Here is a 23,902-nt window from a genome sequence, read left to right as displayed (position 1 = left end):
ACTCTCTTCTCTTTCACTCTGCTTGCGCAGATGGCAGGCACAGCAGACTGGAAGCACCGCACAGCATACCACTTAAGCATACTGTGTACTCAGTAAAGAAGGAAATTCACGTGACAGGCTTTATCAGTATTGTCTGTTTAAGTCATCTGCAAAGCAATGTATTGTAGAAAGTCTTCCTGTGTCATCAGTCACAGACTGATCTCCAAAGTTAAATTAAACCATCTATTCAACCTATTGTTTGTAACCTCTTTCGACAGCATTTAATAAGAACGTATTTTTCCTCCCTTAACCTAACCAGATCAATTTATACTTTCAATTAGGTCCTTTTAGCATTGAAATGGGCTTAAGAGTGCCTGAGCTGACTGTATATATTCAACTATCACTAATTTTCTTTTGACCTGAAGGTTAGAATTGCCCTTCATTTTGACTTAATACCTCATATACCGGCACAGACTTAAGAAACTTTGTGAATCTAGTGTTAAATTCAACAATCCAGCTGTGCTGATGGCAATAACACCAAAAAGTCACCTTTAAGTAAATACATCATGCCTACATGTCACAACTACATGTATCTATAGCCCTCACTCACATCGATTTCAACAAAACACTGGGAATATGGAAAACCCTCCTAAACTGTGGTGAATTAATAGATGAGCAGAGTGGAATTTCTAGTTCTGGATTAGCCACTTAGTTTAAACTTGGGCCTCTCTAGGCTTCAGCTTCCCATGTGTACAAAAACAATTACAAAAGTTCCTCTTGTGATCCACTCTGCAAATGTGAAAGCTGAGACTTAGAGACTCACGATTACAATTAGTAATAAACCAGAACCTTACCAGAACTCCATCTAAATTTATGTCTTTCAGAACGTTTACAAGATCTGTATATAAATGATTCAAAAATTTTTCTCAACCAAGAGCTATAACGGTAAATGTGTCCACACACCATTTCCACACGTGTAGAACTGGCTGCAACTTATTTTTTATCAAGCTGCCTGTAGGATGAGGAGACAAGAAACAAAGAAAGATAAACCTGGATTCTAGCAACACATCAGTCTCACGGTTAATCATGTCAAACATCTGAAGGAGCAGGGAAGTAACCCAGACATGCTTACAGTGATTTTAACATTTCACAGTATGTCTAATACCATCCCATTCCTCATTCATTTACCAGAAAAAATGGCTAATACCCATAAAGGTGTTACATCACTCTTCATATAACCCTTCACTCTCTTCTAATAATGAATCTCTGCAATGTTTCTCTCTGTTTCAAAGTAGGAATGGTGGTAAGAGTGGTATGAGGAGGGAACGAAGAAATTTCTAAATTAAGGAGAAATAATTCACCTTAGCAAGAGTCTTGCTCACAGACTTTTAAAACTGAGTATATTTGTTTACAGATTAAATTATTGACAGAGGAAGTTTTACCTAAAGATTTGGGAACCCCACCCAAGTGATATCAAAAAATAAATATAAATATTTCTAAGACAAAAATGAAAAACATGGCAATTTACAAATCTTGAGGAACCATGTTATTTTACAAGATAATGGAATTACCCTGAATCGCAAATCCATAGATGTGTAGATTTACAGACACATATTGATAATCCTAAATCATTCAACCACACAAAAAATTTCCAGAGACTTCCACCTGAATAGCAACATAATCTTCACTTAGTATACTAACAATCTGATTTCACTAACATAATGTGCTAACAAATCTCCCCACGCTTCAAGTCACAAACATTGCTCAGAACAGCTAGGTTCTTGAAATAATGAACACCTCAGAAAACATCTTTAGCAGGTATAGACACGAAATGGCCACTGGAAATGCCTGGCACATAGTTCCCCCTGAAATACTGACTTGATGAGTGAATAACACAGGGATAAAGAAAGAAAAGAAAAGGAGAAGGTAAAGTGAGAACAGAGCTACCTGGAAGCTACAGTCACTTGAGGACAAATGCTATTTGTGGAGGGACTGCTGCAGCCGCCTTTACTGCTTGCTGGGGTCATAACATGTGCCCCAAGTCCAAAGCCCCCATGAGGACTCTGCTGCGGGACTCTTACAACCACTACTGCTGCTTGTGGGACTAGTAAGTAGCCTGCCACCCACTCAAGGTCCTCACCCATCCAATTCTACAAAACAGAAACAAGACAGATGTATTTCTGCAAAGACCACTGAAATAGCTGTAATCCTCTCACCATTCAAGGAGGAAAGAAAGGTTGTCTGTATATTAAAAAGTCTGTAGGTTAAATATTAGAGAAAACAAAGGGTGAATGTGTAGAGGGTGAAAAGAGGGGCGATGCAGGGTTGCATTATAAACTCATGCCATTAGATTGTTACTTAAGTCAAAATAAATATCGCCTTTGTTTTCAGAAATATTAGAAAGCATCTAAAATGTACTGAGTAAAAATTACTGATAAAAAAAAACTCAGCCAATAATCCTCATGTTGAAACGGGATAAAGGTATGAAAAGATCAGTCTAAAACTGATAATAGGTAAGTCTTGGAGAGTAATCTCAAACAGATAAAAGTTTCAAGAGCTACAAAAATTTCACCTAGAGAGACGAATACAAAACAAACAGAACACTTCACTCTTAATATAAAGGGCAGTTTGCAAAACACAATTATTAGCACCAAAACATCAAACCTAACTATAATTGATCTATCAATCTATAAAACTTTCAGGTCAGATAATGTATTGAATTGGGGGGGGGGGGGGGGAAGCCAGGTAACACTTCTGGGTAAGATAGAAAGCTAGCTTTAACTATGATGACTAGGACAATTTTTAGTAAAACAGAAATAGCAAGGATCTTTGGTTACACACTAACTGTGACTTTTTGACATTTTAATTAGTGCCCAAACAGTTCATTTTTAATGGTTATTATCTTAAAGTTCAGTAATAAATTCAAATATCTATACCTAATGTCACTGTGGTCCAAAAGTAAGGCTATTTTTATTTAATTAAAATTTAAACCATTGGGAATAGTAATTTAAGGATTACATTTTTAGACTTGGGAAACAGGAATTTTAAATACTATTTAAGTATTGTATCCACCTGTAATTTTCAAATCTTAAAGTATTACTTTAAGTCTGCACAAAATTTGAACAGGTTTTACTTGGCTTCTTTCCAAACCATAGCACTTACGCTTCAGGGACCAAGGGAGGGTACAGTGTAAAGCGCTTTAATTTCTTAAAGCAGAAAAATCTTTTACCTTGACCACATTTTCAATAGTATATCCTTCCATGCACAGGAGTCTCTCAATTCACTTAAAAAGTGAGGGGAAAATCCTAAATTTTAAAACATGAAGTAAACACAAAAAATATTTTTCAAGCTTTTAAAAAGAAGTAGACTTTGCTCCTACTCTTGTATTTTAAAATCTTCAGACACCCAAACTGGAAGAACAAAAAAGGCATACAAATATCAGGATTGAGGCTTTATATCTGGATTTTACTTCTCATATTCTAATCACCTTAATAAGCCAAAAAACTAAACATATAAAATATGGTTAAGGTTATTAAGTTCGTTTCAAATCACAAACCATAGCTTTATGAGTGATCAAAATAATTTAAGTAAGCAATAATCTAAAGTTCATTACCCTGAATATTCAGCAATAAATCACTCAGTGTGAAGGATTTAACATTTTCAAAACACTACCGTGAATAACCACCAAGGATCAGTACCCTGGAGAACTGCAGCGCAAGTCAAGAGTGCAGATTCTCTCTAGTTATCTGACCATACAGTATTTCACTGAAAATGAAACATATATGAAATAGTTTATCAAATATTTAAGATTTATTAAGCATTCTATTTAAATACCTATTAAATATTTTAAATAGAGCTAAATGAAGCAAGGGTCCTGAGTTTCTATAAACAAAGCACTCAATTACCATCGGGCATCTTTTTATGTATCAAAAGAACCCAGATGTCAAAGACAACTTCACTACCTGATAGAAAATCAGCAACAAAATTTGAAAAATACTATCAAGGGACATAACCAGCTCTGAATAATAAAGATGCCAAATTGAATATATATTAAATAGTTTGTTCTTTGTTTCTAGAGATGCTTGTGTTATGGATGAAGGCCCAAAAATGCAAATAATTTAAACAGACTCACAAGACATAACTTTCTTAAAAATTACTTAAAATGCAACTGATAATCAACTTTACCTCCCCTGTAGCTGTAAAGTCATCGCCCAAAAGGAATGAGTAGCTCCTATCTGAGTGTTGCCATCATTTTTTCCTCACTCTAAACTTACATCAATTCTATTTCACAATTCTTTACACACTTAGCTCTCCCACCTAAAATCTTTCAAAGCAGTAACTAGATTTTGTATCTTTTTCACCACCCACTCAATGTAATTTGCTGGATAAAAGCTGAAAAGAAATTTTTTCCTAAGATATCGGAAACATTTTTATCATACCTCCTCCACTTAATGATTTGACGGCACAAAGTAAACTTGCTCCTACCTTCTCCAATAAGTTTCAAAACACACTCCAATACGGTCTACATAAACTTTCAATATTTCTACCAAGAAAAGTTCTTTGGGAGGAAAAATAAAGCAAGAAAAGAAATGGTTTTTTTAAAAAAACTGAATTTGTCCAACAGATCACAGTGATCGCTGACTGTTCATACAGACAGAAGATAATACAAAATAATAACTAAACATCATGTCTTTTCACAGAATGTCCCCATAGGCCTGAGAAAGTATGAAAAGCTTTCTCTATTCTGACTCGGTGCTTCCCTGAACTCAGAGGCAACACACAGCTGAAGCAGTAACCACCGGCCAGGTTTAAAGCCATTTTGCCCTCACCGTGTGGGCTGCAAGCAAAGGAGAAGGTGAGACTTCAGGAAGCAAGCAATTAAGCAGAGACTTTCTCCAATGTAAACTGTGGCTTAGCAAGGCAGAAAGTAAGGAAAATAATGTAACCATACAAACCCACTCTCTCTGAATCCAGTGATACCAAAATAACACCTATGCCATGAAAAATCACTGTGATTACATTTCATTTTAATTACATTTTGGCCAATCTATACTTTAGTCTTTAAAAAGTCTGTTGAAGGCTACACTGCTACCTTTCTTTTGGAAGCTTGATGATAAAGTGATAGCATACGGCACAGTGTTAAGTAGTGTTTCTTGCTCTAACACTAACCTTAAGTAATAAAAAAGAAAATAATTTTCAAGTACCTGAAAATAAACAGAAAGGTTAAGAGCTATATGGGTGTGTGCGTACTGCTTCACTGTGTGAAATTAGTTCAGTAATTACAGTCAATACAGTCTCAGTTAGGCATCATCTCATTCCCCTGACTCCATTTTGGTAGCACAATAGTCTTCATGCTTCATTTCTCTAAGAAACTTATTTGAAGGCCAAGGATCATCCTTTGTGCCTGACTTAATAGGAGCAAAATTTTCAAAATTGTCTATTCTAAATAGGAAAATTATGGATTTGGCTCTGATTCAGAATAAAGTAAGCTTCTTATATCACCTGCAATATTATATTGATTTAGTTGACTGAAAAACAAGACAGTGAGTTATTGGATCTGTGTTTAATTTACTGCACTTTATAACCGTATTTAAGGAATTTGATTATATAAAAAGTATCTGAATCTTATCAGATGAAAATATTTTTCCCTTTTAGCAAGCCTCAGGTTGCGTGTCTGAGAAAACAAATTAGTCTCTAGTTCTCCTAAGCTTGATAATAGTGCCCCCTAATGGGAATTTTAATATGAGTTTTTCTACTTAATTTTTAAAAAATCATATATTCTCTAATATGAGCACATTATCTCTCTAGAAAGTAAATTCTGTAACATGAACGTGTATCAAGATTTAAACCACTCAAATGAGAGTTATCACATATGCAAAAAAAAAAAAAAAGTGAAACTTCACGCCAACAGTTTCTTATTTTCTGAATCACCTTACTGTAACATAAATCCACTGTAGCACTACTCAAAATGTTAACCTCGTAAGGAAATTCTCCTTCAGCTATGTTCCGAGTATTCAGTAAGTGAGCAACTAATACGTGCTTGATCAACCAGTCAGATAAAAACTGGTTCAGAAATGAGTTATCCAGAGTCCCACAGATCCTAACTATAGAGCTGAGATTTCCACCTGAGTTTTCTGGCCTCATACCACTCTCTTTCCACAATACCTGGTCACAAACCTACAACCATATCGAAAGCCTTCCTTTCCTACTATCTACAGATGCGTGTCGTGAGCTCAGTCAACTCAGTTGTGCCTGACTCTTTGCAACCCCACGGACTGTAACCTGCCAGCCTCCTCTGTCCAGGGGATTTTTTAGGCAAGAACACTGAAGTGGGTTCCCACCTCCTCCTCCAGGGGATCTTCCCTATGCAGGGATCAGAACAGCGTTTCCTGCGTCTCCTGCACTGCATGCAAATTCACCACTGAGCCATCAGGGAAGTCCATTATCTACAAACAGTTCTCCCAAACATCAGTAATTCAATGTGTGGGTTGTTTGTTTTGTTTTGTTTTTTTTTTTAAAAAAAAAGGAAAAATGCAGTAAAATTAAAGCAAAAACTACCATTCTGATATTTTCAGGTGCACCAGTGAAACAAACACTCGATAATACCAGCATTTTCATTATTGTGCCCACAAACAGTCTAGACTGAGAGTCAGAGTCAAGGGCAAAATCTAAAAGAAATAAACAAAAAGCCATCAATTCATGATAAAAAGAACTATCTAACTTTATGAGTGGGAAAAGAATAAGAAAAAGATATATATAAAAAAGAAATGGTCCATTTTTCTTAAAGAACCAGACAGTAAAAAAAACAATTTCAGGCCAGGTACCCATATGATCTCTGTCACAACTACTCAACTAAGCCACTGTAGCAGGAACACAGCCACAGAAAATACACAAGTGAATGGGCATGACAGTGTTCCAAAGAAACATTACAACCCGGATGGGAGGGGAGTTTGGGGGAGAATGGATACATGTATATGTATGGCTGAGTCTATTTACTGTCCCCTTGAAACTATTACAACATTGTTAATCGGCTATAGTCCAGTACAAAATAAAAAGTTCAAAAAAATTTTCCATATGCAAAAGCAGGCCCACAGATCACAGAATCTCTAGTTTACACTGGGCGCAATAACAAACCGAAACAAACAAACAAACACAACGCAATACGTAAAAAATTATTAAATGTTTGGTGAGTGTTTTACTTCCTTAGGGTGAAAGTCAGAGCAAAAGATCCTTCCCTGAACAAATATTAGTTTCAGCAAGCATAAAACAACAGAAAAGCAGTAAGCAAAACAACAGGCCTTTAGCATGATTTAAAATAATAAACATGCAGAACTATAACAAAAAATTAGCTTTTATCAAGTTTGATAAAAATCTAATGGTGACTGCATACTAATATCCATTAAGATAAATAAACAGATTAAATGAAAGAATCTAAAACTCAAGAAGAAATACTGGGCACTGTCTTAGATTTTTCACATATACAAGAAAAATGGCAAGTCCTACTAGTTTCCAAATTAGCTTTCCTCATCTGGAAAATGGAATGAATAAAACCTTCAACTATGCACAGTAAATGATTATAGAAAATGCACATTTAATACACAGCAAACAATGTCCTATAATATTTTTATTATTTAATGCTAAATTGAAGTCTGTTGTTACCTCAGTGTTATTTTTTAATGAGCTTCTTAAAGCATATGTTAATGAAAGGCACACAGGCCAATTATCTCAAGTCCATAAGAGAAGTTAAGCATCCAATGATCAAGCTCTTTGGTTGGTTCATCTACCATAATTGCACTAAACATTATTCCTTGCTCATATTTCAAATTCAGAATTTTAGGACTTCCCTAGTGGTCCAGAGGTTAAGAATTTGCCTGCCAATGCAGGGAACACAGGTACGATCCCTGGTCTGGTACCATTCCACATGCCGCGGGGTCACAGCTACTGAGCCTATGCTCTGGAACCCATGCTCTGCAACAAGAGAAGCCACCACAATGAGTAGCCTTCGCACTGCAACCACAGACTCCCCCGCTCTGTGTAACTAGAGAAAGCTCACACACAGCAATGAAGAGTCAGTGCAGCCAAAAAGAATTCACTAACAAATAAACTGAGGATTTTATAAAACAAAATTAACTACTTGAGAAAACCAGGAGACAATGTAAACTCTTTAGGAATGGATTCTGCTCCCAACTGTGCCACTAACAGGGAAACTGAATAAGTCATTTCAAATGAACCTCTTAGGCTCACTTATAAATCAAGGAAAGTATGCTAGTAAGCCATGGTCTTCCGAATCTAAAATAGTTATTACTGAATTATAATTGTGAATCTCCAGGTAGGGTGGTGAATATGGGAATCAGTTCAGTTCAGTTCAGTCGCTCAGTCGTGTCCCGACCCCATGAATCGCAGCACGCCAGGCCTCCCTGTCCATCACCAACTCCCGGAGTTCACTCAAACTCATGTGCATCAAGTCGGTGATGCCATCCAGCCATCTCATCCTCTGTCGTCCCTTCTCCTCCTGCCCCAAATCCCTCCCAGCATCAGAGTCTTTTCCAGTGAGTCAACTCTTCGCATGAGGTGGCCAAAGTAACTGGAGTTTCAGCCTCAGCATCAGTCCTTCCAATGAACACCCAGGACTGGTCTCCTTTAGGATAGACTGGTTGGATCTCCTTGCAGTCCAAGGGACTCTCAAGAGTCTTCTCCAACACCACAGTTCAAAAGCATCAATTCTTCAGCGCTCAGCTTTCCTCACAGTCCAACTCTCACATCCATAATGACCACTGGAAAAACCATAGCCTTGACTAGATGGACCCTGGTTAGCAAAATAATATCTCTGTTTTTGAATATGCTATCTAGGTTGGTCATAATTTTTCTTCCAAGGAGTAAGCGTCTTTTAATTTCATGGCTGCAATCACCATCTGCAGTGATTTTGGAGCCCAAAAAATAAAGTCTGACACTGTGATGGGACCAGATGCCATGATCTTAGTTTTCTGAATGTTGAGCTTTAAGCCAACTTTTTCATTCTCCTCTTTCACTTCCATCAAGAGGCTTTTTAGCTCCTGGAATCTATTAATAAAGGATTGAAAATTATCTCTCAAAACTAAAGAAGCCTAATTTTGTATCAGTTCAGTTCAGTTCAGTCGCTCAGTCGTGTCCGACTCTTTGGAATAGAGATATCCAAATACTGCCAGAATAGACTGAAGTGAAATCCCAACCATAAACTTCTGTTTTACACACATTTAATAGGCATGTTATAGCCGTTCAAATGAAACAGGGAGATTCTAGCTGGCTTAAGATAAAAAATTTCAAAACTTTAATAAGTTTTTTAAAAATTCAAATACTTAAGTGCCTAGAATGAAACAGCCTTGGTTAGTTTCTAAAAGTACTACTTCAATTAAAAAAAGATGTGCAGATCAAACTGCAATATCAAGGTATCAACCTCAGTAAGAATATACTTTGTGTTACTATACGTTCAAGGTACTATGAGGACATGAAGTCAAATGAGATAACATTTTACCAAAGTTAAAAGTGATCAATAAAATGAATGAAAGGAATTTAAAAAACAATCACATTTACAATAGCATCAAAAAGAATAATATACTTAGGAACAATGCAGCAAAACACTTATATGCTGGAAATTACAAAACATTGCTGAAAGACAAAACAAAAGGAAAGGACATCCATCTCGTATTCCTGAACTGGAAGATTGAATACCGTTACACTGTCCATAACACCCAATGTGATCTACAGGTTCAATGCAATCCCTAGCAAAGTACCAATGAAATTTCTTTCTTTTTTTCTTTTTCTTGCAGAAATAGGAAAAAAATCTATCTAAATTCTTATGGAATATCAAAGGACCCTAAATAGCCAAAATAATGTTGAGAAAGAAAACCAAAGTTGGAGACCTCACACTTCTTGATTCCAAAACATACTATAAAAGCAACAATAATCAAAAGAGTACAGCACTAGCATGTAATTCCTAGAAGAAAATATATGGAAGAAACTTCGTAATACTGGAACCTTCATAACACTGGTCTTGGCAATGATTTCTTGGAGATTACACCATAAGCACAGGAAACAAAAGCAAAAATAGACAAGCTGGATTGTATTAAAGCTTCTGTGCAACAAAAGAAACACCAAAAGTGTGAAAGATAATACCTGCAAACTATATATACAAAAAGGAGTAAATATGAAGAATATATAAAGAACTCCTTCAACAAAGCCCTAAGAAATTAGCAAAAGACTTGAGAAGACATTTCACCTTCTAAAGAAGACATAAAAGCAGCCAACAAGCATATGAAGAGGTGCTCAATCACCAATATTAGGAAAATGTACATCAAAGCCACAATGAGAGACTGCCTCACACCTGTCGGAATGGCCATCATCAACAAGACAACAAGTAAGTGCTGACAAGAATGTGAGAATTCGGACAACCTAATTTTCAACTAGATTTTTTTAAAAATCCTTTAGGATGCTGACCTTGGCCTTTGGTAGGATCTTACTATTGGCCTTCGCTAACAAAGCAATTACCCCTGCAGCACAAAGATTCTGAAATGCTCAAGGAGTATCTTCTTTCTCAAGTAGACAACTCATCTCTTCTTAAACAGTAAGTCAAAAAACTACGGAAGGAAATGGTTGTGGGACATAGCAACGATTTCTGTCCTTCACACTGTAATTGGTAAGCTGCTTTCACAATGAGAAAGTTAACATCAGCACAGCTCCTACCCAAATTATCAGAATCACAAATCCCGAATAACTAAAAGCCAAACTAATCAAGTTTTGATAATACAACTTCATTTCAGAGAATCTGTAGAATCTTTTTCAAGAGATGGAGAACTAGGTTACTCTGATGAACTCCCGGTAACAATTATCAAAGGTTACGGCGAACACTGGATCAATAACCATTTGTGTGAATACCCTTACCTTCATCAAAGTCAGCATCATCTTCAGTGTGCTGAGGGAAAGGAAAGCAGTTGGTAATCTCAAGTCGATCTTCTACAACAAGGCCCAAAAGCACTCCTTGAACCACCTCAGTTCCTTGTCCTTCTTCCTGGTAATGTTTGATAATCTTTAATACCACCTAAAAGAAAAAAATAAAAGTTTAAATATCACTCTTACAGTTTACACTTCCTTTATTTCAAAGAAAAACTAAAACTATACTGATGAACCCATAGTTATATGACAGAACTGACCAAATTTCTTACAAACCATTTCCTTTACCCTTACATAAAAAAAAAAAAAAAATCTTACATAGTCTAAATGTACACCTGAAACTCTTGGAATCTGAAGACTTGTCAGAAATGTCCATGTGGGCTTCCCTGGTGGTTCAGTGGTGAAGAATCTGCCTGCCAATGCAGGAGATCCAGGTTCAATCCCTGATCCAGAAAGATCCCACATGCCATGGAGCAACTAGGCTGGAGAGCCACAGCTACTGAAGCCTGAGTGCCCTAAAGCCTGTACCCTGCGACAAAAGGAGCCACTGCAATGAGACGCCCCCCACAGCACCAGAGAGCAACCCCCACTCACCGCAACCAGAGCAAAGTCCGAGCAGCAACAAAGACCCAGCACAGCCAAAAATAGATTAAAAATAAGTAAATAAAATTATATTCTAAAAAGTGTCCATGTAGAACACTCACAACCTTTAAGTCAAAGATGCTTAAAGGTCTGGCATCCAAGAATTCCTTCAGTTGAATCTAACATTACCACTTCAACCTGAGACTATTACAGAGAAAGTGACCCTGCTAACCTTTGTTAACAGCAATATCCTGCCACAAATGATAAAAATATCAGTAAGACACAGAGATAAAGATCTCAATTATCTGAACATCTAAAAACAGAACCCTCTGACAAACTCTCAACACCTCAAGATGGTTCCTGCACAGAGCATCTCATTAATCAGAGGAAGCAACAACAGGAACACGTATCCAAGAACTTGCTTGGTAACAGAGAACATAATGACAGCCCAGTCACCAACACTACCTAATTTTTCTCAACAATAAGGATATACCAAATAACCTCTAATGGAATAGCCAGCTCTTCTATTTACTCTCTCCTTTAATATTGCCATTAAAATGAAGAGGTACACTGCATGACTGAATAGGCAATTAATTTAAAAGTTCACAGTAACAGTCATGATTAATAATAATTCCTACAACATGAGACTGTTAATATATTAATGGGCTTTGAACAGTGCTTGGCACATAGTATTATTAACAGAAGCAGTCTGTATTATTCAGTACAAGGACGTGGCCCAAAGACTAAAGGGCAATATAGTCTAAAATACAATGGAAAGCTATCAGAGGGAAAAATAAGTCTAAGAACAAAATGGGAATTAGAGTTTTACTGATTAGTGTTTAATTTAAAACAAGTATATTATTGATAGAAATAAATCATCAGTAACCAGTTAATAATACAGGTTACAATTATTGAACATCATGTGCCAGGCAGTATTCTAATTATTATACTGGTATTATCAATCATGGAATCCTCATAAGTACCTCAGGAAAAAGCATTATATTATACTCATTTTACAAATAAGAAAGCTGAAGCAGAGAAAAGTTGAGTAAATGGCTAAAGATCATACATCCAGGAAATGGCAGAACCAAGATTTAAACTCCAAAGCTTATGGGCATATTTTAACAAGAAGATTATTCTCATATCAGCAGCTTAATTATTAAAACCATGAGTTAGGAACAGACATGAAGCAAAGACTCTGTGATGAATGGATTCAGAAAGACTTTACACCAGTTTAAGATCCAGACCTTCAAGAACAGCAAGCAGTCAGCAGGGAAGAGCTTACTGCAGGACACCAACTAGACCGGCAGACCTTCAACACTGTGAAGTGGAGAACGTGCATAAACCGCACACATTTCTGTATAAAAGATCTCTCCATTTCTTGAAAGGCACAAAAACAGGCTCTAGGGGTCATGCAGGAAGAGGAAGAATGGTTTCCAGCTCTAGCATTTATTAGCTGTGACCTTGGGAAAGCTATTTAATCTTCCCAAGTCCTAGATTTCTGACTTGCAAAATGGAACCATTTCACAGCATTACTTAAGACTATTAAAAATGAGAAAAATGTACAGTTAATATTTCACACAGGATCTGCCCTGAAATAATGCTTAATCAATATTATTGACTTTATCGATAAAAAGAAAACAGAACTGTTTAATTCCCATTCAACTTAACTCTGCCAACAACAACCATTTTCCCAATTAAAAAATAAAAGAAACATCGGTGACTAAGAAGGAATACACAAAACTGATAAAGAGTTATTACAAACACACCTATCAGCTTGCCCAGGTTACCTAATTTCCTGGATACTGAACTCTATTAATGAACCACAGCTGAAATTAAAGTAAATGAGAGATGCTAGAAGGTAACTGAGCTTAGTGTGTATCTTTGCACCAACTGATTCCTAACAGCTGATTCCTACATGTGGGAAACGGAGTATTGATGACTCAGCATAGTTTCACCAGAAGCCAGACCAAAATAACCTTATTTCCCTTTACAAAGAAAATAGAAGTGAGAAAAAAACAATTATTATCTTTAAAAACAAATTAGCATAGACTGTCTTACTTTAAACAAAGTAAACTGTGAAGGGGTTGGGAGCAACACAACAGAACAGCATGGCAGCCTGATATGCCCGCCCCAAGAATCAGTGCAATTTATACAGTATCCACAGAAGCACAGTCCTCCAAGTAAGAGAAATTATTATCTCGCTCTTTGCTGCATCACTGACCTGCTACAGCCAGTTCTCTACAATGACCAAGAGAAAGGTTACAAGTAACAGTATTCACCTGAGTAATGGAAAAAGCAGTGGTTTAACTTCACTGGCTAAAGACAATGAACATGAATAGGTGTACCCCCTAAAGGACTAATTATAAGAGAGAAAGTTTAAAACCCTGTGATGAGAACCAGTTCAATGAATTAAAACCTCTCTACAGGCTAGGGACAATCACAAAGAGCACTGTCCAAATAGTGAGGCAGTAGAGAATGTGTCTTACTTTGAAAAGCAAAGGACGCACCACAGGTGACAGTTTCAGGAAAGAGGGTATCCATTTTAAGGATGAATTCTCTCTAGCATTTTTAGTTGACAAAACAGAAAGCTTTAGGAAAGGCCTGGTGATCATTAAAATAATTTCCAACTCTAACATTTATGATCTTGCCAATTTAATAAAGTCAAATATAATAACGCATTCAGAACACAAAAACCTTTTAACAAAACTAAGCAAACTCATTCTCCATTTTGACATTTTATAGCCTTCCTATTTCCTGCATACACACTAACATCTCAATTCTTTAGTTCAAAAAAAAAAATGTAGTGGAATTGCATTACAAACTTCCGAGGACACTTAGATGTCAGAAGGCAATTCCTGAACAGAAGCAACCCACTGACACATAGGCTTCTGCTATTCTATACAAATAATGAAGAACTTACTATATCTAGAAAAACATTCTGTAGATTATCGGTATTTATGAGTAAGACAGAATCCATGTACTGCTCATGGTCTATATACTCAAAATGTATTTGCTAAAGGAATTAATGGTAAATACCGGTCAATTATTTTTGTCAAAAGCACTCCACTAAGTGCCTCAAATGCAGTTACTCATTAAATCCTCACAATCACTCTACAGAGTCAGTAATATTATTTTCCCATTTTACAGAGGAGGAAACAGATAATCTGACATAGATTTACTACGGCAGGGAGGTGAGATCTGACTTCCGACACCAAGGTGTATTTAATTACTTCACAATAACTGAGTAACTTGAGGCTCCAAATAGGTTTTTTTTAACAGAACTGAAACTGAATGTGGTGGCAACAGCTCCAGAAGTCTCCATAACAAAGTTGTAGGAACAGGGTGACTACATAGAGTAAAAAAGTTCAGAGAAGGGTTTACAGGGACAGGCGGCAAAAAGACTGAGGGAATGGTGCTGGTGGTCACATTTTTTGTGCCCTAATCACGGGAAGTCTAATAGCATGAACAACAGCCCCTAGTTGTGTAAATTCGTACATAACTAAGATAAAGAGGTGCAGCTCTGTATCTTTAGCAGCACTGTCCTCACTAAGCCACAAGATGGGAATGTTCCACCACACAAGTCCTGTTCTCCTGCTCACGGGCCTTCCATTGTCACTCCCCCGAACCACTCATGTTTCTGTCCACAAAACAGTGCTGACAGACTCTTAATTAACCCTGCTTATTAATGTCACGCTCCCTATTCTTACTCTTGAAAACAAGATACACAGGGAGTTTAATAGGTCTCCAAACAAAAGCACACTCCTCTATTATATTTTGTTTATAAGTGTCACAGATGATCCCACATGCTCAGGAGCTCTATATCATTTGTTCCTAGCTTATCAAAATGACCAGGGGAGTTTTTTTAAATAACTGAAGAGCGGTCTTTACTCTGGTGACATATTACAGCCATTAGTATTTTAAAAAATACAGATACCTGAAACCCAATCTCTGAAAATCAGAGGTAATTAACCTGGCCTGGGGTTCCTATCCTGTATTTTAGGGTTTGGGGGGATGTGGGATTTCTTCTTTTTTAGGGAGGGAGGGGTGGTTTCTATTTTCATTTTTATATTCTCCAGTTGATTCTAACATCCTGCTGCTGCTGCTGCTAAGTCGCTTCAGTCGTGTCTGACTCTGTGCGACCCCAGAGACAGCAGCCCACCAGGCTCCTCCATCCCTGGGATTCTCCAGGCAAGAATACTGGAGTGGGTTGCCATTTCCTTCTCCAATGCATGCAAGTGAAAAGTGAATGTGAAGTCGCTCAGTCGTGTCTGACTCTTAGCAACCCCATGGACTGCAGCCTACCAGGCTCCTCCATCCATGGGATTTGCCAGGCAAGAGTACCAGGGTGGGTTGCCAACTGCCTTCTCCGCCTAACATCCTACTTCATTCTAATTTTTAATGACGTAGCATGGACCAGCCTTTGTTTCTGCTCTAACACCTCAGGTGATTGCAATGAACTCAACTGATTAAACCATAAGTCTCCTTCTTTAAGACTCCTTGTGTTGCTAAAAACTGGGTACACTGAGAAATACAGATCCAAGAATGAACCTTTTATTTACAAAAGTATAAAGAGAAACTTAAGCCCTAATTGGAAGGATCTCCACAGTAAAGAAATGAGAGGAAAGATAAAGTGAGCAGTCCAACTGAGAAGCATTCAAGTGCCCTATCAGAGTTAAGATTTATTCTTTATAGCTTGACCCCCTAATTTACAACTACTTATGAACTTGTGCCGGCCAGGTTACTTTATCCTGTATATCAGTGGGTAAATGAAAAGTCTTCTATAAACTATGCCCTAAGGGACAGAAACAAACTAACCAGCAGAATCTGAAATTACCAAATTCTTCTACACCTCCCTAACACTGTCATATTCTGGGTCTGCTGCTGCTGCTGAAGTCACTTCTGGGTCTAAATGCTTATAAAAAACTTCCCTGATGTGACCTACACAATCAGTATTGTTCTTGGAATAGGTGAGCAGTCTCTAGAACCATCTCCTAGCTTTCTTAAGTTTGCATCTTCTCAGGATGGGCAAATCTTAGTAAAGAATTCCAACTTGCAGGACAGTAAACGGATTTCCTGTCTGCTGAAAATACCTGAGAGGAATAAATTCTTTTTTCCTTACTATCATTTATTATTCAGTGTGGGCAATCTGAAAAAGCAAAACAGACTATCTGTAATCTACAATGAACAAAATACTATTTAAGTGTCTGGCATTAAAAAAAAAAAAAATGAAAACCTAACTTTGTCCAAAGGCTAAAAGCAACAAAGGATTTAACTTCCATGACAGAAAATATTTTTTATTATAAAGTATTCTGTATTTATTATAAAATACAGAAAGTATTTTATAAGTAAAATATAAACAACAATCTAAAATACACAAATAAATTATACTAGAAATCAACTTTGAGTTAGTTAATAAGCATGATGGGTAAAATCTTCCATCCTTCCTAGAAAGGAATATTTAACAGAATCTCTAACCAAAATCGCATCAAAAACGTTCAGTTCCATATCAGGGAACAATTAAACCTGGCCAAAATAAAGATTATGCTTTCTGATGAACTGGAGTAATTTTCTATCAAATATGATGTCTGCAAAAACCGGTTACTTTAGAAAAACTTGAAAGCCCTGTAGAGAATTACCAGAATTCTATAATTGTCATTTTCTTTCATTCATTCATAATCTGTTCACCCAGATAATTCAGTGATTTCCACAGGCCAGTTTTACCTCTGCCAGGCCCTACGAATATGAAACCAAATCAAATACATAAGGTCTTTACTTTCATGGGACTTTTATTTTAAGAACACCAGTTCTCAAATTTTTTGGTCAAAGGGCCCCTTTTAACACTCAAAAATTATTGTGGGCCTCAAAGAACTTTTACATTGATATTTCACACAGAAATTCAAACCAAAAAATGTTCAAAATACTTTATTCGCTTAAAATTTAAATTTTAAATTTAAATCACGACACTAATTTAAATTACGACATTTTTCACACTTCTGTAAACTATTTACCTTTTCAAAAAGAAATTTTAACCAGGATAAAAGAGTGACAGTGTTCATAGTTTTGTAAATTCGATTAATGTCTACTTTAATAAAAGACAACTGGATTCTCATATCTGCTTCTGCATTCAATCTTTTATATAACACATAATGGAGCATCTGAAAACCTCCATTAGACGTTCATGAAAGAATGAGAGTAAAAAAGATGAATAATGTTTACTTATTATTACAAAAATAGTTTAAACCTCAGAGAGTGCTGGGAGTCCACACTTTAAGAACCGCTATTTTAAAATGAAAATTAATAAAGTTAATGTGCTTATAGATTGTTTAAAGCACCAAGAAAAAGACAGAGAAATGTGCTGTTAAGCTGGGGCGATCTGGTAAAGGCTTCTCTCAGATGACACCTCCGCCGAGGGCTGATGAACAAGCACCCAGCCCTGTGAAGACCTGAGTGAAGGAAGAGAGTATGTGCCAACTATGATTTTAAATACTAGTTTAGCAAAAGAGACACAGATGTATAGAACAGTCTTTTGGACTCTGTGGGAGAGGGTGAGGGCGGGATGATATGGGAGAATGGCACTGAAACATGTAAATTATCACATATGAAACGAAATCACCAGTCCAGGTTCAATGCATGATACAGGGAGTTCAGGGCTGGTGCACTGGGATGACTCAGAGGGATGGGATGGGGAGGGAGGTGGGAGGGAAGTTCAGGATGGGGAACACAGGTACACCCACAGCAGATTCATGTCAGTGTATGGCAAACCCAATACAATATTGTAAAGTAAAATAAATAAATAAAACTGAGATTTTAAAAAATTACTAGTTTCAAAGAATAGTAATATTTGCTTTTCATAAAATATACAAGTTGTATTTTAAGGGTACAAAAGGGCCTAAAGATGGATGAACAGCAGGGCAGCAGGAATACACTCTCAGGCTTCTGCTAAAAGCACTGATACATCAATAAGAAACCCAATCTGTAGACACAGATACTACTGCATAAGTCAAGACTAATAATTTCACATCGTTTTTGTTGATATAAATCCTTTTAGAAAAGGTTTGCCATAACTTTTATAATCAGCAATATTTCTAAGACCAGTGTCAAGGTTATTTTACTTGGTAGATATATGTCTATGAAGTTACCATCCAAGATTCGTCTAATGAAAGTGGCAATTTGAAGTTCACAGTTAAGAAGCAATTTAAGAACTGTCTCTGGAACTTTCAGGCCTATAAAGTACCTCAACCTTCTCTGTTCTGTGTGCAGGTAGAAATGTTAAATAAACTGCGTTTCGGAAAAGCTTAACTAGCCAACCAAGCTAGAAGAGAGAACTCACAAACCAGAGCATTAACTCTCTGAGTTAATACGGCAATATCCATAGGTACATCACAGATACAATCCCCAAGAGCAAGGAGCTGGGCTGCAGCCCAGTCTCAGTCCTGGGTCAGCAAATGGGGTATTGGCCTTGTTTGACTCAGAAAAGTGGAAACTGAGATCTTTCCAAAAAGCTTATTGCCAAAATCAGACTCAAATTGAAGAAAGTAAGGAAAACTGCTAGACCATTCAGGTATGACTTCAATCAAATCCCTTATGATTATACAGTGGAAGTGAGAAATAGATTTAAGGGCCAAGATCTGATAGAGTACCTGATGAACTATGGAATGAGGTTCCTGACACTGTACAGTAGACAGGGATCAAGACCATCCCCATGGAAAAGAAATGCAAAAAAGCAAAATGGCTGTCTGGGGAGGCCTTACAAATAGCTGTGAAAAGAAGAGAAGTGAAAAGCAAAGGAGAAAAGGAAAGATATAAGCATCTGAATGCAGAGTTCCAAAGAATAGCAAGAAGAGATAAGAAAGCCTTCTTCAGCAATCAGTGCAAAGAAATAGAGGAAAAGAACAGAATGGGAAAGACTAGAGAAAATTAGAAATACCAAGGGAACATTTCATGCAAAGATGGGCTCGATAAAGGACAGATATGGTCTGGACCTAACAGAAGCAGAAGATATTAAGAAGAGGTGGCAAGAATACACAGAAGAACTGTACGAAAAAGATCTTCATGACCCAGATAATCATGATGGTGTGATCACTCATCTAGAACCAGACATCCTGGAATGTCAAGTCAAGGGGGCCTTAGAAAGCATTACGAACAAAGCTAGTGGAGGTGATGGAATTCCAGTTGAGCTGTTTCAAATCCTGAAAGATGATGCTGTGAAAGTGCTGCACTCAATATGCCAGCAAATTTGGAAAACTCAGCCGTGGCCACAGAGCTGGAAAAGGTCAGTTTTCATTCCAATCCCAAAGAAAGGCAATGCCAAAGAATGCTCAAACTACCGCACAGTTGCACTCATCTCACATGCTAGTAAAGTAATGCTCAAAATTCTCCAAGCCAGGCTTCAGCAATACGTGAACCGTGAACTTCCTGATGTTCAAGCTGGTTTTAGAAAAGGCAGAGGAACCAGAGATCAAATTGCCAACATCCGCTGGATCATGGAAGAAGCAAGAAAGTTCCAGAAAAACATCGATTTCTGCTTTATTGACTATGCAAACGCCTTTGACTGTGTGGATCACAATAAACTGTGGAAAATTCTGAAAGAGATGGGAATACCACACCACCTGACCTGCCTCTTGAGAAATCTGTATGCAGGTCAGGAAGCAACAGTTAGAACTGGACATGGAACAACAGATTGGTTCCAAATCAGAAAAGGAAAACATCAAGGCTGTATATTGTCACCCTGCTTATTTAACTTCTATGCAGAGTACATTATGAGAAACGCTGGACTGGAAGAAACACAAGCTGGAATCAAGATTGCCGGGAGAAATATCAATAACCTCAGATATGCAGAGGACACCACCCTTATGGCAGAAAGTGAAGAGGAACTCAAAACCCTCTTGATGAAAGTGAAAGAGGAGAGTGAAAAAGTTGGCTTAAAGCTCAACATTCAGAAAACTAAGATCATGGCATCTGGTCCCATCACTTCATGGGAAATAGATGGGGAAACAGTGGAAACAGTGTCAGACTTTATTTTGGGGGGGCTCCAAAATCACTGCAGATAGTGACTGCAGCGATGAAATTAAAAGACGCTTATTCCTTGGAAGAAAAGTTATGACCAACCTAGACAGTATATTCAAAAGCAGAGACATTACTTTGCCAACTAAGGTCCATCTAGTCAAGGCTATGGCTTTTCCAGTGGTCATGTATGGATGTGAGAGTTGGACTGTGAAGAAGGCTGAGCGCCGAAGAATGGATGCTTTTGAACTGTGGTGTTGGAGAAGACTCTTGAGAGTCCCTTGGACTGCAAGGAGATCCAACCAGTCCATTCTGAAGGAGATCAGCCCTGGGTGTTCTTTGGAAGGAATGATGCTAAAGCTGAAACTCCAGTATTCTGGCCACCTCATGCGAAGAGCTGACTCACTGGAAACGACTCGGATGCTGGGAGGGATTGGGGGCAGGAGGAGAAGGGGACGACAGAGGATGAGATGGCTAGATGGCATCACTGAATCGATGGACATGAGTCTGAGTGAAATCCGGGAGTTGGTGATGGACAGGGAGGCCTGGCGTGCTACGATTCATGGGGTCGCAAAGAGTCGGACATGACTGAGCGACTGAACTGAACTGAGAGCTCCCTGAAAATTGCTGGTGGAAAGACAGAAAACAGTAATTGAGGTATCTTAACATTAAATATAAATTTACTACATGACCCAAATTCTGACTCCTCAGAATTTACCCAAGAAGAATAAAAAATATTCACATAAAGATATGCTCACAAATGTTCACAGCAGCACTATTTGTAATAGCCAAAACCTGGATGCAAACCAAAGGTCCACCAAACATAGATGGATAAACAACTACAGTAGTATATCCATTCTGTGGAATACTACTCAGCAATAAAAAAGGAACAAAGGATCAATACAACAACAGGTGATCTCAAAAAACATTGTATGAGTGTTAAGAAGTCAACAAAACATTACTACTGGGTTGGCCAAAAAGTTCATTAACATCTTACAGAAAAACTCAAACGAATTTTTGGCCAACCCAATACTATATGACTTCCTTTATGTGGAACTCTGCTGCTGCTAAGTTGCTTCACTCGTGTCTGACTCTGTGCGACCCCAGAGACGGCAGCCCACCAGGCTCCCCCATCCCTGGGCTTCTCCAGGCAAGAACACTGGAGTGGGTTGCCATTTCCTTCTCCAATGTGTGAAAGTGAAAAGTGAAATTGAAGTTGCTCAGTCGTGTCTGACTCTTAGTGGCCTCACAGAGTGCAGCCTACCAGGCTCCTCTGTCCAGGGGATTTTCCAGGCAAGAGTACTGGAGTGGGGTGCCACTGCCTTCTCCATAAATGGAACTCTAGAAAAGGTAAAACCACAGCTGACAAGTGGTTGCCTTGGGGCCAAGGTGAGTGGGAAGATACTGAGAGCAAAGGGGCACTAATAAGTGTGTAACTGGTGCCCAAAATACAATCCATTTACAACTAATAATAGTAAAGTTCATCAAACTTTACATTTAAAATAAGTGGGTTTGGACTTCCCTGGTGACACAGTGAACAGGAATCTGACTGCCAATGCAGGGGACATGGGTTCAATCCCTGGTCCAGGAGGATTTCACATGCCAGGGAGCAACTAAGCCCATGTACCACAACTAATGAGCCCACGCGCCACAACCAGGGAAGCCTGCTCACCTAGAGCCCGTGCTCCACAACAAGAGAAGCCACCACAATAAGAAGCCCGCACACTACAAACAAGAGCAGCCCCTGTTCACCACAACCAGAGAAAGCCTGCGCACAGCATCAAAGACCCAGCAAAGCCATAAGTAAATACATACATAACTAATTTTAAATGAGTTTTATCATATATAAATAAACCTTAACTTTAAAAAAATGGACATACTTTTACAAAGTCTATTTGATGAAGAAATAATTCGTATGTATCCACTCCAAATTTTATTCTTAATTTCAGAGTTCAAAGATCCTAAGGAAGGTCCAGGAAATTAGATTAAGAACCACTGCTACATTCTGACCTATATACACATATAAAATATAAGCTCAAGTTTATAATAAGTCTAAATAATCAAAATAAATCTGTATTATTTTAGAAGCCAAGTATAATATTTAGACATTTTCCTTTAAAGTATTTTAGAATTTAATAAGATTAATTAGGTAATTAATACATAATTTCAGTTACCCAAAAATATCTGTTTAGGAAAAACTAATTCACCACAAATCGGATGTTTAAATGTTTACAAACATGCACACATGCCCCATCAAAAAAAAAAAAAAAGACATCTAAAATCCACACTATCCAAAATTCTACATTAACAAGTATACTTCTCCAAGTGCATAAACCCTAAAAGCAAACATTCAAACCTGAAGGTTGCAAAAAACTAAAAGAGATCTAAGAAGTTCTTAAAATCGTATGCAATATTTTGTGTGTATGCACTTAAGGGCATGTTCTTGGAAAAAAGACCCATGGCATTTGCTAGATTCCCAGAGGCCCAAGACACACAGAAAGTTAGAAAGAGTTTTTAAAATTACATAGTACTAAAAATGTATTATATATATGCATTTATGTTTATATGAACAAGAACGGTGTGGAAGGACATACATTTTATTAACCTTGGTATTATTTATTTAGTTCTAATTACTTACCTAGTACTAAGCATGTATTTGTTTTTAATTCAGAAAACACTGAATAAAGAAAAAATTAAGGGAAAAGATTTTGATGTATAGAAATCATTGCAATTTATTGCATGGAGTTGCACAAAGAACAAACTAATTTAATTTCCTTTTTTGACAGTGCTACTGAGTTGATGGAATGCTATGGACATAAGGTATGTCTTGATTTTAGTATGTTCTTTAGGGTATATTAAAAAAATATATGAACTGAATGAAGCATGGTTAAGTGGCTTTGAAAAAGGGAGAAAAAGAAAAAATCCACACACTATAAGCCTGAGCACCTGCTGACTTTAAATTCTAATCTCTTGCTGATACAGTTACTCTTCAACTCAATTCACAGATGTTTCTGCACACACATATACAAATTACCAGAAAATACCCATATGTACATACAATCAAGGCAAAAGAGGTAACTTCTAGATATATACACCAGTTTTCAACAAGCAGAGAGATCTGTTTAAGAGAAGTCTAATCTAAGCCAATTATAAATCAGCAAAAGATCAATTCAAACTTTGCACAAACTTATCGTCATAAATCTTCCCTAGGAAAAGCAGCAGGTTTCCCACTGTCTTTGTAATACACATAAAAAGGATCTGTTGAAAGCCCAGTTTAAACGATTTGGGACCAAACTAGTTTCAAATTGTTAGAACTACACCATCGATCATTTTTAACCTTCCTTACAAAGCTGAGCTCATAAAGAATGCTCAGAAGTTGCAACCTGTGTTGTGCACCTAAGCAGTGAAT

The 23,902-nt window shown here is 37.3% G+C and overlaps 1 protein-coding gene across 1 annotated transcript in view; it reads right to left on the bottom strand.

The window, feature by feature from the left end:
• The window catches only part of EIF3H (eukaryotic translation initiation factor 3 subunit H), a 99,083-nt gene that overhangs the window by 55,053 nt on the left and 20,128 nt on the right, over positions 1 to 23,902 (bottom strand). The window contains exon 2 of the mRNA XM_004011773.5: positions 10,897 to 11,053. Coding sequence (XP_004011822.1) covers positions 10,897 to 11,053 — 157 coding nt within the window. The remainder of the gene's footprint in view (positions 1 to 10,896; positions 11,054 to 23,902) is intronic.

Source organism: Ovis aries, chromosome 9 (assembly GCF_016772045.2).
Source record: "Ovis aries strain OAR_USU_Benz2616 breed Rambouillet chromosome 9, ARS-UI_Ramb_v3.0, whole genome shotgun sequence".
In the NCBI taxonomy this organism is placed as follows: Eukaryota; Metazoa; Chordata; class Mammalia; order Artiodactyla; family Bovidae; genus Ovis; species Ovis aries.
Note: the sequence above shows the minus strand (reverse complement) of the source record. Positions and strands in the feature narration are given on the sequence as shown.